General features: G+C 34.5%; 3 protein-coding genes across 4 annotated transcripts; 1 reads left to right on the forward strand and 2 right to left on the reverse strand.

The window, feature by feature from the left end:
* Positions 1-2197: 2197 nt before the first annotated feature.
* Positions 2198-6886, reverse strand: LOC114186290 (rhodanese-like domain-containing protein 4A, chloroplastic). The gene is made up of 4 exons (XM_028074347.1): positions 6195-6886; positions 5108-5210; positions 4541-4786; positions 2198-2432 (listed from the first exon to the last, which is right to left on the reverse strand). Exons 1-4 carry the CDS (start codon positions 6824-6826, stop codon positions 2382-2384), a joined length of 1032 nt encoding a protein of 343 aa, XP_027930148.1. The 5' UTR covers positions 6827-6886; the 3' UTR covers positions 2198-2381.
* A 619-nt stretch (positions 6887-7505) lies between these two features.
* On the reverse strand, positions 7506-11881 carry LOC114185989 (TPR repeat-containing protein ZIP4). The gene is made up of 5 exons (XM_028073980.1): positions 10525-11881; positions 9743-9932; positions 9627-9659; positions 8487-9104; positions 7506-8291 (listed from the first exon to the last, which is right to left on the reverse strand). Exons 1-5 carry the CDS (start codon positions 11835-11837, stop codon positions 7668-7670), a joined length of 2778 nt encoding a protein of 925 aa, XP_027929781.1. The 5' UTR covers positions 11838-11881; the 3' UTR covers positions 7506-7667.
* Positions 11882-13463: 1582 nt separating this feature from the next.
* On the forward strand, positions 13464-18173 carry LOC114183205 (probable DNA-directed RNA polymerase I subunit RPA43). Of its 2 annotated transcripts, none has more exons than XM_028070134.1 (7): positions 13464-13653; positions 13735-13886; positions 13994-14103; positions 14719-14804; positions 15426-15530; positions 15614-15791; positions 17803-18173. In XM_028070134.1, exons 1-6 carry the CDS (start codon positions 13544-13546, stop codon positions 15747-15749), a joined length of 699 nt encoding a protein of 232 aa, XP_027925935.1. In that variant the 5' UTR covers positions 13464-13543; the 3' UTR covers positions 15750-15791; positions 17803-18173. The 2 variants fall into 2 exon arrangements, with proteins under 2 accessions (XP_027925935.1, XP_027925936.1); XM_028070135.1 differs by lacking the exon at positions 17803-18173 and adding an exon at positions 16377-17107.
* The last annotated feature ends 334 nt before the right edge of the window (positions 18174-18507 follow it).

The following is an 18507-nucleotide window of genomic DNA, read 5'->3' on the forward strand; positions in this document are numbered from 1 at the left end:
CCAAACTTCTTCAAAGTGTGGTTGGGTTGGGGGGTTTAATTTGAGTGCATGCCACTACAACACAACCCAATCATTGTTTCACCTTTCTCTTTGTCTTTTTTTTCTATCTTTTTTCTTTCCTTTTCACCTTTTGACATTCTTGGTTAATTAGTACATGGAAACACTGTGACAGGCCACGTTCATGAAATTTTTTGCAGGTATTTTTGGTATTCAACATTCAAACTTATCCCCACAATCTACTCACTATCTCTTACTTTCAATATGAAGACAATCAAAAGCAGCTTTCTAATCTTGAGATTGAGTAGTTTTCAAAATGAGTGTTGTTGGGTAGTGTAGAACACCAACAAATATTAGGTATGTCTTAATGGTACACTGGAAATTTAATATATCTAACATTTTATCTCATTAACATCTTGCTTAGTTAACAGGGATAGATTTCAATTTGCTTAAAAAAATTGTATGATTGCATTTTACATTTTTAATATAAAATAAATATGAACAGTTTAAGTAATCAGATAATGACATAGAGGGTAATAAAATATTTATGATTAAAATGATTAAAAATTAGATGAAGACTAGTAGATAAATGAGAAAAAATAATTAGAGTTGAAAAACATGTAAATAAAGAAAAAAAATAGAATTTTGGTAATTATAAAGAATCAGAGAATATTAGAAAGAAGAAAATACTGTGATTATGATAATGGATAGAGTTTAAGGAAGGTTCCGTCTTATTCTCATGTTCGTACTTGTAAATTAATACTGTGAATTCAAGCATTAGAATCTCCACAAACATGTTCGAAAACGGAAACAAAAATCCAATAACACGATAATTGATGTGAGTTTTAAAATGGTTATTATAATGGTAATGCATGCAGGGATTATATTAAGAAATGAAATGTGTGAAATTGTAATTTGATTTGACATGGTTTGGTTGCTCATTTATCGAAAAACATGGACTTTCGGTGTTTCTCTGACGCGGCGCATGAATTAAATAAATCTTAACTCCTTAAAAAGAATAGATGGAAACAGTTTCTGGTTTGACAAGAAGACAAGGAAAAAAGCCAAAAATATACAAACTTCCTTAAAGTCCGGGGAAACATGTTTCATTAACCATGATAAGGATAGTGCGGTGAAAACTTGTGATTTTAAAAATAACATTTTTTCCACTATTTTTCATTACTGGTTTGAGGAAGTAAAGTTTTGAAGCAGGGTGGAGCTAATCAAATGATTAATACTATAAAGTGGCAATTAAAAGTTCGAGTATTTTATTAGGGAGTGTGAAAGAAAGTCATAAAAAGGTCATATTAACATCTTTTAAGAAAGCATTGGTCCCTTTAATTTTCCTTTAAACAATGAAAATCTAATCAAATAAAATGCGTGTGGATTATGGTGTTTTCTTTTTGCTTGTGGGGTAGCTGTAAGCGTACCTCGTTCTTGAATGCTTCAAGCTTTTAAAGACTATCAAGGGTGGAAAAAAGATTTCCTACTGTTGAAAGTTGCCTCGTCCTATGAAGATAACGACATAAGGGAATGAATACATTAAAGCACAGAATATACAGAGTAAATGTCTTTTCTCTTACTAGAAAAATCCATTTTAATCATTTATGTTTATTATAATTAAGGATATCTTTCACAAATTTTTAAATAAGTCGTTTCAAGGGAAAAATATATAAGCATTTTCATATATTAAAATTAAGTTACACACAAGTTAGAATGAAAGTTGAAAAACTACATAAAAAAACTTATACGTAGGTTATTTTAACTCATAAAAACTTAATTACTATTTTTTTTTCTCTTATTTTTCACTTCCAGGATAAAATTAAGGAGAATACATTCAAACAATTATTCGTGATCATTATTAACAAATATAAGTAATGTATATCAAAGCATTAAAAATGGAATTGCAATTGACTGAAAAAGACAAAATGGCAGCTTTATAATTGAGGGAGAATCTATGGAAAAGAGGAGAGAATGCTTATAATTAAATACATGACATTAGTACCATAAACCATTTTCTATATAATAGTTCGTAGATATTATGAATGTCCACCGTCTTTAAATTTTTGTCCTGACAAAGATGCAAACGTTTAGCGGCTTTAATATTTCTCTTCATTTTTCTCCTCTCTTTTCTTTTTTTATTTTGGCAATCTCCTAAACAAACTAATTCACTTTCGTTGTTGCTGTTGCCAAAAAATTGTTTAGAGTATAAATACTAAACATCCAGATTGATTCTGATTGTGCAGTATTACGTATTTCACGCTCTAAAATTCAAAGTAGAAAAGAAAAAGAATGACTGTAAAATTAAAAATAAACGATTTAAGAGTCACCAAATAGTATTTCTGCCATACAGATGTCAGTTAAGTATGCTTTAACCAAGAAAACTATTGTGGCTTTGATGGAGTTGGAGATGATGGTGGCTTCAAATCCGGGTACTGCAAAAAAGAAAGACAAAAATGACGAGAATTTTTATTTCCAAAACATAAAATGTAAGAAAATAGTAGTACACACACTTCACAAGTATTGAGGTTTACTGTGGCTCTGTTTCATGTTTTCAAATCATGCAAGCAAATATCTTAATAACAAAACCAATCAAATTTATGAAATAATATCAGACATCTTCCATTTTTAGCATACTGGAAAAAATGAACACAGTTGTACTGACAAAGTTGGAATCACCATTGTCGGAACCAGTCTATTCTCCAATGGATCTTTCCATCAGAAGTCATCACCTAAATCAAGTTCATTCTTAAATTCACATATTGACACCACCAACTGAGGTACAAAAAGTTCTGTGCGTGTGATTACTTGAGATACAATTACTATTAGTATTCAACGCTTGAATCTAACGTAAGATTTTTCATTATTTAAAAGTATTGCATAAATGTTAACTAGATAGAGTCATAACTTCTGAAGCTTGAAGGTGGTTGTGAACTTGAATCAGAATAGAAAGAAAATTGAAGAACAGATAAAAAGCACGCAAAATGATTCCACTTTTATTTTTATATCCTGTAAGGTTGCTATAATTGGTATGATATCAAACCATCAAAATAACAGTGCTCTTTCCAACTATCATATGCACCCACGAGTCATGGACTCAACTATTTATGCTCAGAGCGGGCTTGGAACTTTTGTATCCACTTTGTAAATATCTATACACAATTGAGATGGTTGGGTAGGGTACTCTGAAATTTGAATTATGACCTTAAATGATAAATAAAGTTGCTGCCACAACTGCCACAATACCAGTACTGAGCTGTAGCATAACCGAGTGCAGTTAAAAGGTAAAAAGAACAGGTCAATAAGTTACTCCATCATTACTACCAAAATCAGGGTGGTAAAAGCATGCTTGGAATCCCAGAGGAGTACGAAAAGGCCCATCAAGAGAATTACTTCCTAGGATTCTTCTAAATTCCTCGAAGGAGGGTATTCACTACTCGATTAGCCTCAAGACACCAGGAGCAACTTCATCAATTCTGTGTCTTTTATAAATTATTCATATCTGTTCTGTTTTGATTTTTTTATATTCCTATGATCTTAGAGTACTCAATAGCCCACATGGTTTTGTTTAATGTATATAGAGGATAAGACCCCCAAAGGTGGAAAAATGTAAAATAGGTTTCTCAGACATCGTACTCACTAGCCTTAAGAAAACTTGAGTACTCGAAAGTTAAAATTTTGGGATTGCATCACTTCCCCCACACGATTGATAGTGAACTACTTCTTGACAGTATTTCTTTCAACACTATACCTCAACTGTGTTTTCCTAGGATCAGTTGTCATGTTAATCAGTATAACAAAACAATGGACATAAAACACCAGTTGCAACTTGCAAGGCGCATGCAGTGAGAATATAGCACAGAAGCTTAAACGATTGTTTGAGAAGAGAAATAGAGAGAGATGCATTGAAGTGGAACAATAACAGAGGTATTCTAAGGTTTACAAACATCTAAGATCTAAACTTTTTATAATACAACTTAAAGATGCTGAATACAAATCCTTAATATTATTTATACCTGGGTTACTTGCACACTACTAAAGCTAGTGTAATCTTTCAAAGCCTAAATAACCTTAAGGTCAACACCTCCTAAAAATATTTCATTCTTGTCATTTTGCAACTAATTATTCAGAAATCGCAATAAATTCAAAACAAAATAAACTGCAACAAATATGTATAACTAGATTAGTGAAGGAGTTGCTCCTGCACCCACCAATGGTGCATTTAAGCCAACCTGATATATATGGAGACAGACACATGAAACCAAAGTGTGAAAATTTGTGAGTAAATTTCTGAATAGAATGAAAACTATTACCATAATTAATATGGCCTGAACATTTATCCGTGTGAACCCAGATACAATACACTTTTGCTACAGTAATAATTTCATAAAACACATCAGCTGAATAACAGTGATGTGGAACAAATTTCAGAAGCATAACTCATCGATCAACATTAACTAATTGACAATTCCTACTTTAACTGTTAAACATGCCCTTTTAGAACATAAAGACACATGATATGAGAGAGTTGAGGATAACATACATTGGGATAAGGAGAGGAGGACACTACAGGACCAGTTTTCACTTCTGGAGTAGACTCTACAGAGCTTTTCACATTACCGTTGTCCATCTTTTGGTTTCCAACAGGGGAGATCTCTTGGGATAAGGAACTCTTATTGTTGCTATCTTTTTGCTGGATGGCACCATTTCCGTTTTTATTGGGTTCCTTTGAAGATTTTACCCTTTTCCTTATATGCACAGAAGGGGGCAAAAGGGAATCTTGTATAGCCTGCAACCATGAACACTCTTTTTCATTTACTTTCAACAGATTTTCTGCAACCAGATTTGTAAACTCCTTTTTGGGCATCAAGTTTAAAGGACAAACTGAATTACCAAAAAATTGATCGCTGAATCCACTACTTAGATCTTTCTAATACTCTATCTTTCATAGCTTTTCAGGTGTTTTGATAGCGACAATGAAGAAAACCAACTTACATCCAATTTAAAAGGTTTTCCTAATGTGAACAAAAAATTTATACAATGTAGGCAGATGTTTGTTCTGCACTTTCTGCTAAACAAACGCAAGTGAAAGAGAAGATAATGGTCATACCATCCAACCTTGCTCGCCTCTAACTCCACCTTTGATTGCATAGGCCTCTTTGAAACCATTCTTAAATAGTAACTCGGCAACTTTCATGGAATTATCATCAAAACTACCTTACACTCAAAAGAGAATCAGGTGAGGAATTCTGCAGACATGTATAGTATGCAGTTAAAGAAATTATACTATTCTCGTTAGCAATAAGATTCCTTCGTTCTTAGTCAGAGCTAAAATGTACGCAGACTTTTCCCCCAAACTTTAGTAAAATGTAAAATATGAAGAAAAAGACAACATAGGTGAAATGTACAGACAAAAGCTTTAATTAAAACAAATCAGCCAATTGTAGGAAAATAAAAATTAAAAGTTGCAGATGGGCAAAAGATCTCCAGGCACTTTCCAAGCCAGATAACCATAGTTTGAATCAGTCCTCTATTCATTCCACTACAGTATAATGAATCGTGAAATGGGGAGATCTTTTTGAAAGGATAAAGGTAGATAGTAGCTATCAATCAAGTGCAAAGTCAACAGAAAAATTTCTCATTCAAGTGAAACCAAGTCAAAGAGAATAATGGTAAGGAAACTGGATTGCAACCACTCCAAATTGTAAGCCCACATTACATAGCACTATAATGTATCTTATTCAAATGGAAAAATTAAACTTTGTTTAGACATTTATTATGTCCCGATTTGAGCAAAGCAAAACAAATGATGTTAATTCTTTCAGAACCTTAATTTTGCCCTTTTCAGTTGAATTCAGTACATACTCACTTTAGAATTTAAAAGGAAATACATTAACCATATTCAATTACTTTGACTTAGTATCTCTTAAGCTGAATGGACATATAATCCAGAATACCCACTTTTCCTTTACACTTCAAAACGCAAAACATCGATTTCTTCCCCTTTACCCCATCTACTGTGAAACAGAATTACTATCTAGTTTCCTTTTTCCACTTCAAACTTCAATTATGTTCAGAATGCAATTATCGAGATAAAACAATGCTTTAAACTGCACGTTCGAGATTTCAAATACCAAATTCTAATATAATTGTAACATGCAATACTATTCTCTTTCCCATTCTCTATTTTTATTTACCTGTCCAAAACACAGAGAACGGTGTTCGACGCGTCCTTGAACTTCCCCAACACTTTCTTCACAAACTCATCTTCATTCCCACCATCAGTGAACTCAACCTGCACCACTTCCTTCTCAATAAATTTCAAATTCGGCGACCTCAGAAACCTCAAGCTCTTCTCATCCCTTATGTCCAACAGCTGCGAGTTCGGATCATCGCGGAGCCTCCTGAAGGCGTCAATCGCCGACACGAACTTGCACTTCTTGAAATACTCCTCCGCCAGTGGAATCGCCACCAGCCAAATGAAGGCGCACCCGCCCACGAAAAACGGGTACCGGTTGAAGAAGCCGTCGATGGAAACCAGAACTGACTCAATGTTGATTTTGCCAGCTTCTTCGGCGGCGACGTCAGCTATGCAGGGAAACGGAGTGAAAAGGTTGAAGAGGGCGAATGAGAAGAAGGGTTTTGCTAATGCTTTGGGAGAAGGTGTTTGGGGTGAAGAGAGTGAGATTGAAGAATAGGATTGAAAAGGTTTAATTGTGGAGTGTTGAGGGTTGTGGTTTGAGAAATGAGAGAAGGTTTTGAAGGTTTTGGGTTTGTGGGGTTTTAGGGAGAGTGGATAAGGAGAGAGAAGAAGAGAGAGGGAATCCATGAGAGGGTGGTTTTGCAGGGACACACACAGATAGTGTGGTCTTCTCGAAGGTTTTCACTATATTCTTCTCACATCAACTTTATAATTTGTATTCAATTTTTACTTATAATGATAAACTTTAAAAAAATTGCATTAAATCTACTTATTATTCTATATATTTATTGCTCTAAATTATATACCATTAAATTAGAATAATTTTATTTAGTTAATATAGTTTGTGTTACCTTTTGTAAATATCATATATATATATATATATATATATATATATATATATAATTATATAATTTTATTTAGTAAATATGGTTGTGTTACCTTGATAGAAAGTCTGGTATAAAAAAATAATCATGTAAACATTAATTAATTGAGAAATAATTTTAAATTATATTTTAATCAAAAGAATATTAAGAAACTTCAATTGAAAATAATATATTGACATTAAGAAAAAAAATCACATTTCACATAAAAAACAAAAGAAAAAAATTGTTAATATTAATGAAAATTAATAACTACGAAGATGAAGAATAACTTTGACTTGCATCTAAATCATATAAACTATAAAGCATCTTTGGATCAGGAAATTCCACTCTTTCGACTCACCATTTAAACACACAGATACACAAGTTCAATAATTCGGAAACCCAGAAAAGAAAACCCCAAGATTAGAATGGGAGTAGCTTTGTTTTACAGAAGAGTAGAAGTAGTTGAAACCTGCTCTTATAAAACTTACAGAAAATTTCCAAAACAAAATTCAACACCAGATGTTTTCTATAATATACACTTTCCTGTACAAGAGATCTATGAGTTCTGTACTACTAGAAACCGTATTTGAGATTCGTGTATATCAAGGTTCTTTCTTCAAATTACCTAGGACTTCTTCCATGCATGCTTTGTAAGCTTCCATGCCTGGAACATGCTTTGCAATGTCCAAGCCGACAGTCATCCATTTCTTCCCTGCTTCAATCTGGCCCAACTTCACTGGCACTGCTGCTCGGTTCCATGCAGTCATGGCGAGCCACTTTCCTTCTTCAATTGGATACTCATCTTCCTTTAAACCAACCATTATCCTATAGGCTTGCCTGTACATGCCATACACAAGATCATCATCAGTGTCACCCTTGTAAACGCTAGCCATGGATATAAGCTTGCGCATCACAAGAGCAACATTTTGATAATCTGGAACTGGTGATGCTAGGAAAGATGAGAGGCATTCATTTAGAGCAAAGGATGCTACTTCGTGATTCAACCGTGGTGCCTGTGAGGCAGAGAGACCAATTTGGAGGAGGTGGTGGGGTTTGCAAGCCTTTGAACTGGCAAAGTTTCTCACGTTGAGAAATTGCGAACCTGGGTCATTCAGCCTGCCTTGTATATCATAAGCACAGAAAGTGTATATGAAAAGAAGTTCAGGCTCAATGGTACTAATTTGGTCATTGTTGACTGAGTTCCTGGACGAATTTGATTTTAGCATCTGCATCCACACAATATGGAAGCAAGAAAATGTTCAAGGGCATTGAAAACTAAAATATAACCTAAAAAAATTACTTTGATAGCATATTATGCATCATGTCAATCTAAAAGAGGCTGATCAAAAAATAAAAATAAAAATGTCAATCTAAAAGAGAAATGCATCTAGCAAAATGAATCTGGTGCTACATTTTCATACCTGCCCTGCTCTATCTAGCAAGAGTAGAGCTTGCTTGACTTCAGTTTCTGACATTGGAGTGTTCCTTTGAAACTCTAAAGCTATCATTGATGATACAGAAAGCACTAACGATTTGCAAACCATGACATTGCTCTCATCATCGGAACCCTCGACTAGTGCATAAAAATCTGATGCCAGTTTCAAGAACTCAGCTGATAATTCATAATTCTTATCCTGCCCCGTTTTTGTACCATAGTTCCATGAAGTCACGGCAAACCAATTCCGTTCCCGTCTGCCAACCTCCTCTTTACCAAAGAAGAAATCGGGACCAATCTCTGATGCTCGAGTATGGGCATGTTTTAAAAATTTGATAACTTGCTGTTCATTACCTGGTTCTTGAGAGAGGACTGTCAGCAAGGTGCGCACAACTGTTACTTCGGCAGTGGGCATGGACTTTCCTGAAGCGTAGAACTTTAGCATACTTGATAGAGAGGCAACAGCAACAGGTAGAGCATGACATGCAACAGCTTCATGCGCTGAAAGTGAGAGAAAATCTGGTTGAAAGTCAAGGCATGTTGTCATGGCTTCTATTTGATCAATAGCCCCTTGGTGGTCATTCTTTTGGAGATAAATTTTGAACTGGGTTAAAACAAATAAATGTCAATTTAAGTTCGCATGCAAAAATGTTTCTATCATCCTAATGAGATGCAAGTGGGGTTAGTTGCAACAAGCTTAAAACATTACATGTTTGCAAAATAAATTTTAATTAAAATAGATCTTGAATTATATATATTATGCTTGAATGCTTTTATTCTATAACACAAACTTCACAGTAAAACAATACAAGAAGTTAGTTAATATTTTTTAACTCAAATTCAATTTTATCAATTCACCTAATATTATTTTAGCTGCTATTTTAAAATGATTTTTTATTATTTAACATAAATCCAGACGTGTAGGATAGCATTATAAATTTGTGTGATCTGTGATGTATGCATATGGATACACAAGCACCAACACACGATTATTAATCTTATTTCAATGTGATTTTGGATAGCTCAACGTGAATTTCAAGCATAGGATAGCCTTATAAATTTATATGCTGCTTTATATACATGGATACTGAAGCACCAACAGATTCTCGGTTAGAAGAAAGTGTACCTTAAGAAAAGCACAGACAACGTTAGGCTCAAGCTGCAGAGAGAAAAACATCGATAATATTTCATATTTGACTGAAAATTAGTGCAACAAATTCAGAACTCTGTGAATAAAAATACCTTTCCAGCCTCGTTGATGTATTCTTGGGCACGATCCAGCTGCAGCAGACCAAGGTGGCAGAGACACAGAACTCTGTAGCCCTTTGCTCGAAGTATTCTGTTCTCTGTATCATGTGCAATATAGAGCATTGATTTTTCAAAGAGTTCCGCACTGGTCTCATAATCTTTTGATTGAAAGTTATCGGCACCACTGTAAATCACATTAAAATATTGAGATCAGTAGGTTCATTTGGAGAGAACTTCCTAGTTATTGCAAAACATTACGGAGCGCAAATCTGGATCAGGCAAACGGTAAACCCCTCAGCATGTACATTTTATTATTTACCAAGGTAAAGTCAATTATAATCGAGCCATGAAATGTCACATCTAAGAATCAAAGTATAACAAGTTGCCTATGTTCCTATTTTGAGTTTGCTATAGGAACTCAACACTAAAGGCAATCTTGCTTGAAGTGCACTCAAGCATGAAACGGGGCCACCTCTTCCAACAAAACTTCAAACCCTAATTTACCACTATTTGAACAACTACTAATCTCCAATGCCATGGTGTCTTTATTGTCCTTTAACATAAGTTCAACCACGAACAATAACTTCTATTCCATTATATTCTACCACACTCACTATATGTTTTCTTGAGAATACACTTGAGAAGATAAAACAGAAAGATAGCATAGCCAAACTGTTCTAAATTTGAAGTTTGCACACCCCACGGTGCCACATTGCAAAACTTACAAACTTAAGTATTCAAAGCAGATTAGGAATGAAAGATTCAAGAAGCTATACCAATTCCACAGAACAGCATGCATTGCCACCCTATCCTTAGCAGCATCCTGTCCTGCAAAGAGGGCCACCACCCTCTCATCAGACACAAGTTCAGCAACCACCTTAGCCCTCACTCTCCCCCCTTCCCCGCCACCACCCGCCACCCTATGCGCCACCCTCACCGCCGCCCCAGCACTAACATGACACCTTCCCAACAGCCCCAAGAACACCCCCTTCGCCGTCTCCGCCCCAGCTGTCCCCGCCGCCGAAAAATACGCCTCCACCGCCGACACCCAAACTCCCTCCGGAATCCCCCTGTCAATCACCATACCCCGCAACTCCCTCTCCGCCTCACCATGCCTACCCAACCCTAACCACGCCTTCATCGCCAACACCGAAAGACTCGGATGCTCGTCACCGCCATCAGCTGAGTCTCTCAAAACCTTCACACACTTTATCACACTCTCATATTCCTCTTTTTGCAAATGAATCGCAGCAATAAACCTAAGTGCCTTCCACCTCAACCCTCGGATCTCCACCTTCTCTTCCCGTGTTCGCGCTGTATCGAATCCCTTCTCGCAAGTCTCCAACGCCTCGTTCATCAGCTTCAGCGCCTCGCGACTTGCGTCCGCGCCGCTGTTCGACAGCGCGCGTTTCCCGAACGCCATGTACTGCTTCGCGAGATCCGCGTAGTGGTCGCACAAACCGAAGAGGAAGCTCTTGCTCCGGTTAAGCAGCGCAACCGACAGGCTTGGGTCCCGAACCTCCCATGCTGTTCGGGACCGAGCCAGGTTCAGATCCAGCAACATTTTTCTCTCTCCAGCGTCGACGATTGAATTGATGTCAAGCTTCGAAACCAGATCAGTGGCGCGCTCGAAGCACTTCGCCGCGAGATCAAATTTCCGGAGGTTGTGCCATATCAGACCGGTCTTGTGGTAGAACGATGCCGATTTTATCGCCGGAGAGGGAACGCCGGCGACTTCTCCGGCGATAGAGAGAAGGTCAGCGGCGATGTGTCGGAGTTCGGCTTGACTTTCGGTGGTGGCGGAGGATGAGGACCGGATGGTGTTGGAGATGTCGACGCATGCGTTCCAGAGGCGGTAACTGAGCTTCCAGATCTGAAGCCTCAACGAATTCGGAAACGGAGCGAGTTGACTTAGCTGAGTAAGACATTGTCGGAGATCGGAGGTGGTAGTTTCCGGAGGTGGTTTATCCGCGGTGAGCGTTTCGAGTTGCTTGACGATTGCTTCGATATGGGAGAGGCTACGGTTGTTAGCCTCCGTGTCTCGTTGAAGTGGCCGGAGCTCCGGCGAGGATATCTCTGCAATTCTCATTTGTTTTGGCGGGAAAATTTGAAAGGCTGGTTTTTCTGTTTTGCCTTTGGTTGTTTTCTTTTCTGTAAAATTTACCTTTCATTTTGAAATTGCACTTGATAGGTAACATTTTTTATTTTAATAGAATATCAATGGACCGTAAATTTATTAAAATATATTTTTTAAATTATTTTTAACTAGTCTTAATATACAAATACTTAATACTTACAGTACCAGCACGGAGAAACTAAATTGCTACTGCTTTACAGATAATGAAAACATTTATTTTCAAGGATGGAGTTTTTAGAGATCAAAATAATTTCATAGTTTTATTTCAAATTTCATAAATTTGTTTTTATTATTATGTAAAACACAAGCAACTATTTTAGAAAATTCTACTATAACAACCAAAGATTTAAATCTTCTTTGCATATAAACTAAATCGTGTGCATTAAATGAAAGTGTGTTTACTGATAATATTCGTTTATATATTCCTTTTAAACTTACTAAAATTTGGCTTCTTGTTTAATATCATATATCGATATTTTAATATTCGTAGAAATATTAATCTTAAACCTTCTGTTAGTGTTTTTTCACTTAGTATTCCTATCGGATTTTGATTATGTGGATTCTTTTTATTATGGTTCGAATGTTTAGTGCATTGTATTAGATTATTTTTTGCACATTTTATTGAATTAATGTTTTTTGTGACAATACTTTTCATTTATAATTGAAATATTACTCTATTTAGTTCATGTATTGATTTTATCATGAATTTCGCTGTATGACCAGGATTGTATATGTATTTTTAGTATAGAAAATCCATTTAGTAAATTGGCTGTTTGGGTAAAATATGTAATTATTTACGAAAAAATTGAAAGATTATTATCTACGGGAAAAAAATTTATAAGTATTATTTATGACAAAATCTGTAAGTAATTATTTATAAAAAATTTATAAATAATTATTTAAAAGTAATTCACAATAATTACTTATAAAAAAAAATCTGTATGTAATTACTATATAATTTTGGTATGTAAGTACCGTCTAGGTATTATCTACAATTTATTTTTCATGAATAATTCATAGGTACTGGATTTTATCTACGGAATTTTGTTATTATCAATTTATACAATAAATAATAACAAATTTTATATATTACACTTAAATCACATGAATGGTAAAACTAGTTATGGCAATACAAGAAATTTTTGTTAAAAAATATTATACACACAACAATTAAAATGTAACATATAAAATAACATTTTTATTGATAACAAAAAATAATCAATGTTGTTTAAATTATGATAATATATTATTTTAGCTAAAAAATAATTTAATTACTTTTTTGCTTTTGATTTTTTCTTTTATATATATATATATATATATATATATATATTTAAATGAAAATGATTTTTCCACCTAGTTTTTAATACAAATGAAATATATTTTAAATAATTTTTTAGGCTGAACATTAGAAAATAAGACGAAAATAAATATTCATCCTAATTTTTCAAATTTTTATATTCATTATATTTTTCTCTTATTCTAATTTAAACATGTATGAAGTCAAACTAGTCAACCAAGAGGAAGGTGGAGGGTATTTTTGGTACTAAAAAAGTGTATAAACCTAATTCTCTAGTTTCTTCTTCCTCTCACTCCCTTCTTAGCCAAACAGCGGTGTCACTTCATCACCGAAGTCAGTGGCGCGTGGAGTACAACCGTCAATGGAAGGCTTGAAGGTCTCGAAAGCGAATTTAACTGTTTACATTCACCCTTCAAAGAGCAACCAGGTTTCCCAAGCCGTTCTCCGCGAACTCAGCTCCTTGCTTTTCACGTACGCTTCCGAACCAAAACCAAACCCTAACAAAACGTCACAATCTTGTCGTCGTTTTGTCTCTAACTTCTCCCATTGCAGGTTCAGCGAAATCGTCGACGGCGTCGTTTTGGCTTATGATGTCAACTCGCTGGACACGTGCGCTAAGATCCTCCCCGGCGTTCACCCTTACTTCGGCGTCAAACTCAAGGTCAATTTTTTGCTCTTTTCTCCCAAGCCAAACACGCTTTTAGGTATTTTTTCTTCTCTACCACTTTTTTTTTTTTTTAAGTTCAAGGAATAAATTAATGAAAAATCAATGGCTTGCGTTAACCGGTAGGGTTTGTTTTGTTGGTTTCAGAAGGGAAGGTGGTTAAGCTTACGCAGGAGTCCATTCACGTTGTTGTGCTTGGCTTTTCTGCTGCGGTTATAGCAGAGAAAGACATCAGGGAAGAGTTTGTGTGGAAAATGGTGAGTCTCGTTTGGCTCTTGGTTTCAACTTGTTTTAGTGATTAATTAACTAATTAGTGTTGTTGATATGGCTTGTTGTTCGGCCATTGTAGATTAATGAGGGATTATTTAGTGTTTTTGATATGGTTTAGGGATCAACTAAATTTGTGTTTGGATGCCTGTTAATTCAATATTTAATTATTCATCTAGTTTCTGTACTCATACAATCTTTATTATTTAGTCTCTATATACATAAAAGCTACTCGTCGTAGTCTCTACATGGACATTTTTTAGTTCATTGTAGTCTTTACACACATTTTGTTTCTATGGTTTTGGATGACAGGGACTGAAACGAGTAGGTTTAGGTTTTGGGACTAAAACGTAAAGATTGCAGCTTACAGGAACATAATATGTAATTAAAGTGTTATTCAACATTGATGTGGATCAAAGGAAGCTAGAATAACTAGCTTTTGCGTGTTTCGTTCAAATTAGATAGTGTACTTATTGGAATGTGTAATTTTGAAAATTGAATCCGGACCTTCTTTAATAGTGGCAATAATTAATTTATTACTTCTTTTTGTTTTAGTGATTAATCAGTGGTGCTGATACGTTTGTGATTCCTTTTCCTCTTTGTAGAAAAAAGGACAAGAGGTGTATGCAAGCAGGTCTAACAAGCGACATGTGATAAAGGTCGGGACCATGATACGGTTTTCAGTCAAGAGGTGACATATTGTTAATTTGCTTCGGCTAAGACTAATTGTGTAGAATTTATATTCCTTGGAATTGAGTGTGACTTCAAATCTTAATGCATATTTGTATCAATAAAGACATGTCAAACTGTACCGGAATGCGTCTCTCACTCGGTAGGGGTTTACTGCAATGAAGAAACATCATACTTGCAGACTTATATGGGTAGTAATTAGGCAATAGTCATAAGTTTGCACGACTGTTTATAATTGTATGATTAGCTGTATCTGAATTTATCAGAAACTCCACAGTTTTGACATATTCATTGTACGAGAGTATGTACTTTTGTTTTCGTTTTGTTGAATGGGTTAAAGTGGGCACTGATAGCATCTTATGCATATGCAGTGGGTATCATATATTTGTTCCGTGAGTCTATGCTATTGTTTTTAGGGACATGTATTCTGAGTTTGGTTGTTTCTACAGTAGTGCAGACAATAGAAGGAGTACTGTGAAGATTTTTTTTCACAGTAATGAAATTTATTGGATCCAAATCCTGATAACCTCCTGATTATGAAATTTGTATGAATTGATGGTAATAAGACTATGAGTTGAACATTTCATCACATGATTAATTTCAATGATTTATCCTTTTGCAGTTTTGATGAAGAAATACTTCATGTTTATGGATCTCTAATTCCCGAGCACACAGGCAGCATTTATTGGTTGGACAAGAACTTAGAAGTTGTTTCCCATGCTGACAGGTTTTTCTCTTATAATGTATTTGTCCAATCATAACAATACTTTTGAAAGTATATACTTTGATAGTTGTCTTAAAAATGTACAGGAGTGAAAAGAAGAAAAGAATTCAGCCAGAACGAATAGTGCTTGAACAAGATGTTGTGGATGGGGAACTGTCAACTTTGGACATTGCTCAAAAGAAAACAAGTGCAAAAAGGCAAAAACACTCGGAGGATTCTTGAATGTAGCATTGGAATCTTATTTTGAGTGCATTTTATCCACAGGTAAATTTTCATTTTTTAATAGTAGATTATATATCAAGTGCCTAATGCCAAGAAATTTTAGGTGGATGTCAAAGTGAGTCAATTTAGTTTACATGGGTTAGGTCACCACAGGTGAGCTAAAGATGGGTTTGCTCAGCCCTACTCACTTTATTGTGAGCCAAAAAAAATTCAACTTTGCTCTACCCACTATTCGTTGAAAGTTATGAGTCACTGAATATAAGAATATAAAAATGATGTTTTTTATTAATGGTCTTCTACATATATATAACATTGAATATTTAAATAGCTAATCAATATTAAGAGTCCTAATACCTTCAAGTTGTAATTATCTTTTTATCATGAAAACAGGTCAACACCTTATAACCTGGCTCAAACCTGTTTGACTCATGTATTAAATGAGACAATTTGATTTTGATCCATAATTTAAAACTATTCAATTTTCCAACTCAACGTGGATGAAACCCATGGTGAGCTTGGTTAACTCACTGATTGCAATTCATTCTGACACCTTTAATTTTATGGTTTATGTTCTGATGAACGTTTTCCTGCATTAAGTTTTGTACTATATAATTTTTGTTTTGGTAGTACGACAACACTTAAAAGTAGGGAGCCATGTTATGTTGATCAAATGCCAACAGTGTGCTCATTATGACACGTTACGCCTTGCAGTAGGATTCTCACCTCCTTTGGAAAGCTGTCCATTCCTTTAGCGTCTGAAATTGCAAACCTCTTGGAAGATAACGAAACAGAAGCTAAAAAATATATTTGATCTCACCAAATTATAAGGCCGTAGTGACACCATTGATGTTGCGAGCATCTGGCTCCAACCAGCTGTACCCAAGCAGCAAACAGCTTTACTTTTACCAAAGTCTTTAATTTTTCCTTAGAAAAATGTCCATTTACTGTGTTATTTTTCATGGAGAAAAAAATTTAAAAATGGCCTCAAACTCTTAAAGCTAAAATGTTTGAATCCATTTAAAGCCTACAGACAAAAATCCAGTCATCTAATGCAAAAAAATAGTTTGCATGCATATCTTTATCAACTCAGTCTGAATAAGAGATTAAATATAAGGTATTGATGAGTCACTTTCACATGGTTGCTATATCGACTTCTCTTTTTTCAGTTATATATCTCTTCTCTTAATACTTAAGTACATGAAAATAATAAACAGATCAAGGGAAGATATAGTGGAGAGAAGACATATTGCATTTCCCTAAATTGAAAGTCTATAAAGAGAAAAAGTAAAGGGAAAATCAAGTTATTGAATTCCTTAAATGAACTTGAAAATTTGTCTTTGGATAGGAATCGAAGGACTATCTCAATTCTAGATATTTTAGAAAATGGAGAATTCAATAATTTGCCTTTATATATATATATATATATATATATATATATATATATATATATATATATATATATATATATATATATATATATATATATATATAGATAGATAGATAGATAGATAGATAGATAGATAGATATTATTGTTAGTGTTTGAGATTGATGTATGTTTTTATTTATGTTCTCTTGAGGTCTAAAAGAGATAATTTGTTATTGGAAATGTAAACTATGTTTCTCTGTATGTCTGCGTTAATGTTGTAACATTGAATAATTAGCCTTAGTAAAATAATTCAATGTTAAACATAATTTGTCCCACACGAGGATGCGGCGTTTTAGAACACCGCTTTGTTGTTCCATTTGCATTGACCTATTGAAACATTGGTTTGTGGAGTCTCTCAGCTCAGTTTATTTTACGTAAGTGTTGGCTTTATCTGAATCATAGCTTGGGAACAAGGTTTTTGAATTTTGTATAAATATCTAAATTCAATTTTTCAGACAATAGATGACTTTAGATTCCTGTGATGTTTGTGCAACTTTATGTAAATATATACTTTCCCTGGATGATGACTATACTCAGGTGATTGGCATTGCACATAAGCTAAATTTATGAATGCAAGTTTTTGGATTTATATCTGATGCCAAATGTGTTTCATTCTTTTTCTCAAGGACTGAAAACGCAAATTGGCGTCTTAACTACTTTGGGATGCTTCAGCATTTAGATTTCTGAAAGGATTCCCGAAGTTGCCTTGGACAAAGGTGCACCTGTTTCATTTAGGTCATAATTTTTTAAGATTATGATGATAATTTACTGTATGATCAAGTCAAAGGAATATTTGCAGTATTTTCCTATTGGTAATATAGCTTCTTGATTCCTATAGGAAGTGGGACCTATCCATGTATATCACCGAGTCCCGTAATTAGATAGGATGGAATGGCATGAATTACGTGGGAAGAAAATTTGAGTATTTTTCTTTGGTTTGATCACATCGATATTACATGCTGAAATTATCCTAAGCTTTTTTCTATTGGTTTGTAAATTACCATGTTCTCTTGTTTCAATTTGACTAGCACAAAATATTTGCCTTTTAAACAAACAAATCATAAGTGGTCCCTGAAATGGATGTTTAAGCTTTGCATTTAGAAAGACTCGGTTTGGATGAGTATTTTAAAACAAAAGATTTATGATAAAGTTTATGGTACCACCACGAACTTTCATTTTTCTGGTTTCTACGAACAATTATTTAAGTGAGCTTTACCTTTTTGATGGTTCTTATACGAATAACTGGGAAAAATTATGAAGCTACGATTTCTTTATTCAGTCATGAAAGAAAACATAGTCTATTACTGGATCATGTATAATAATATTAATAT

This window comes from Vigna unguiculata, chromosome 5, assembly GCF_004118075.2.
Source record: "Vigna unguiculata cultivar IT97K-499-35 chromosome 5, ASM411807v1, whole genome shotgun sequence".
Lineage (NCBI taxonomy): Eukaryota > Viridiplantae > Streptophyta > Magnoliopsida > Fabales > Fabaceae > Vigna > Vigna unguiculata.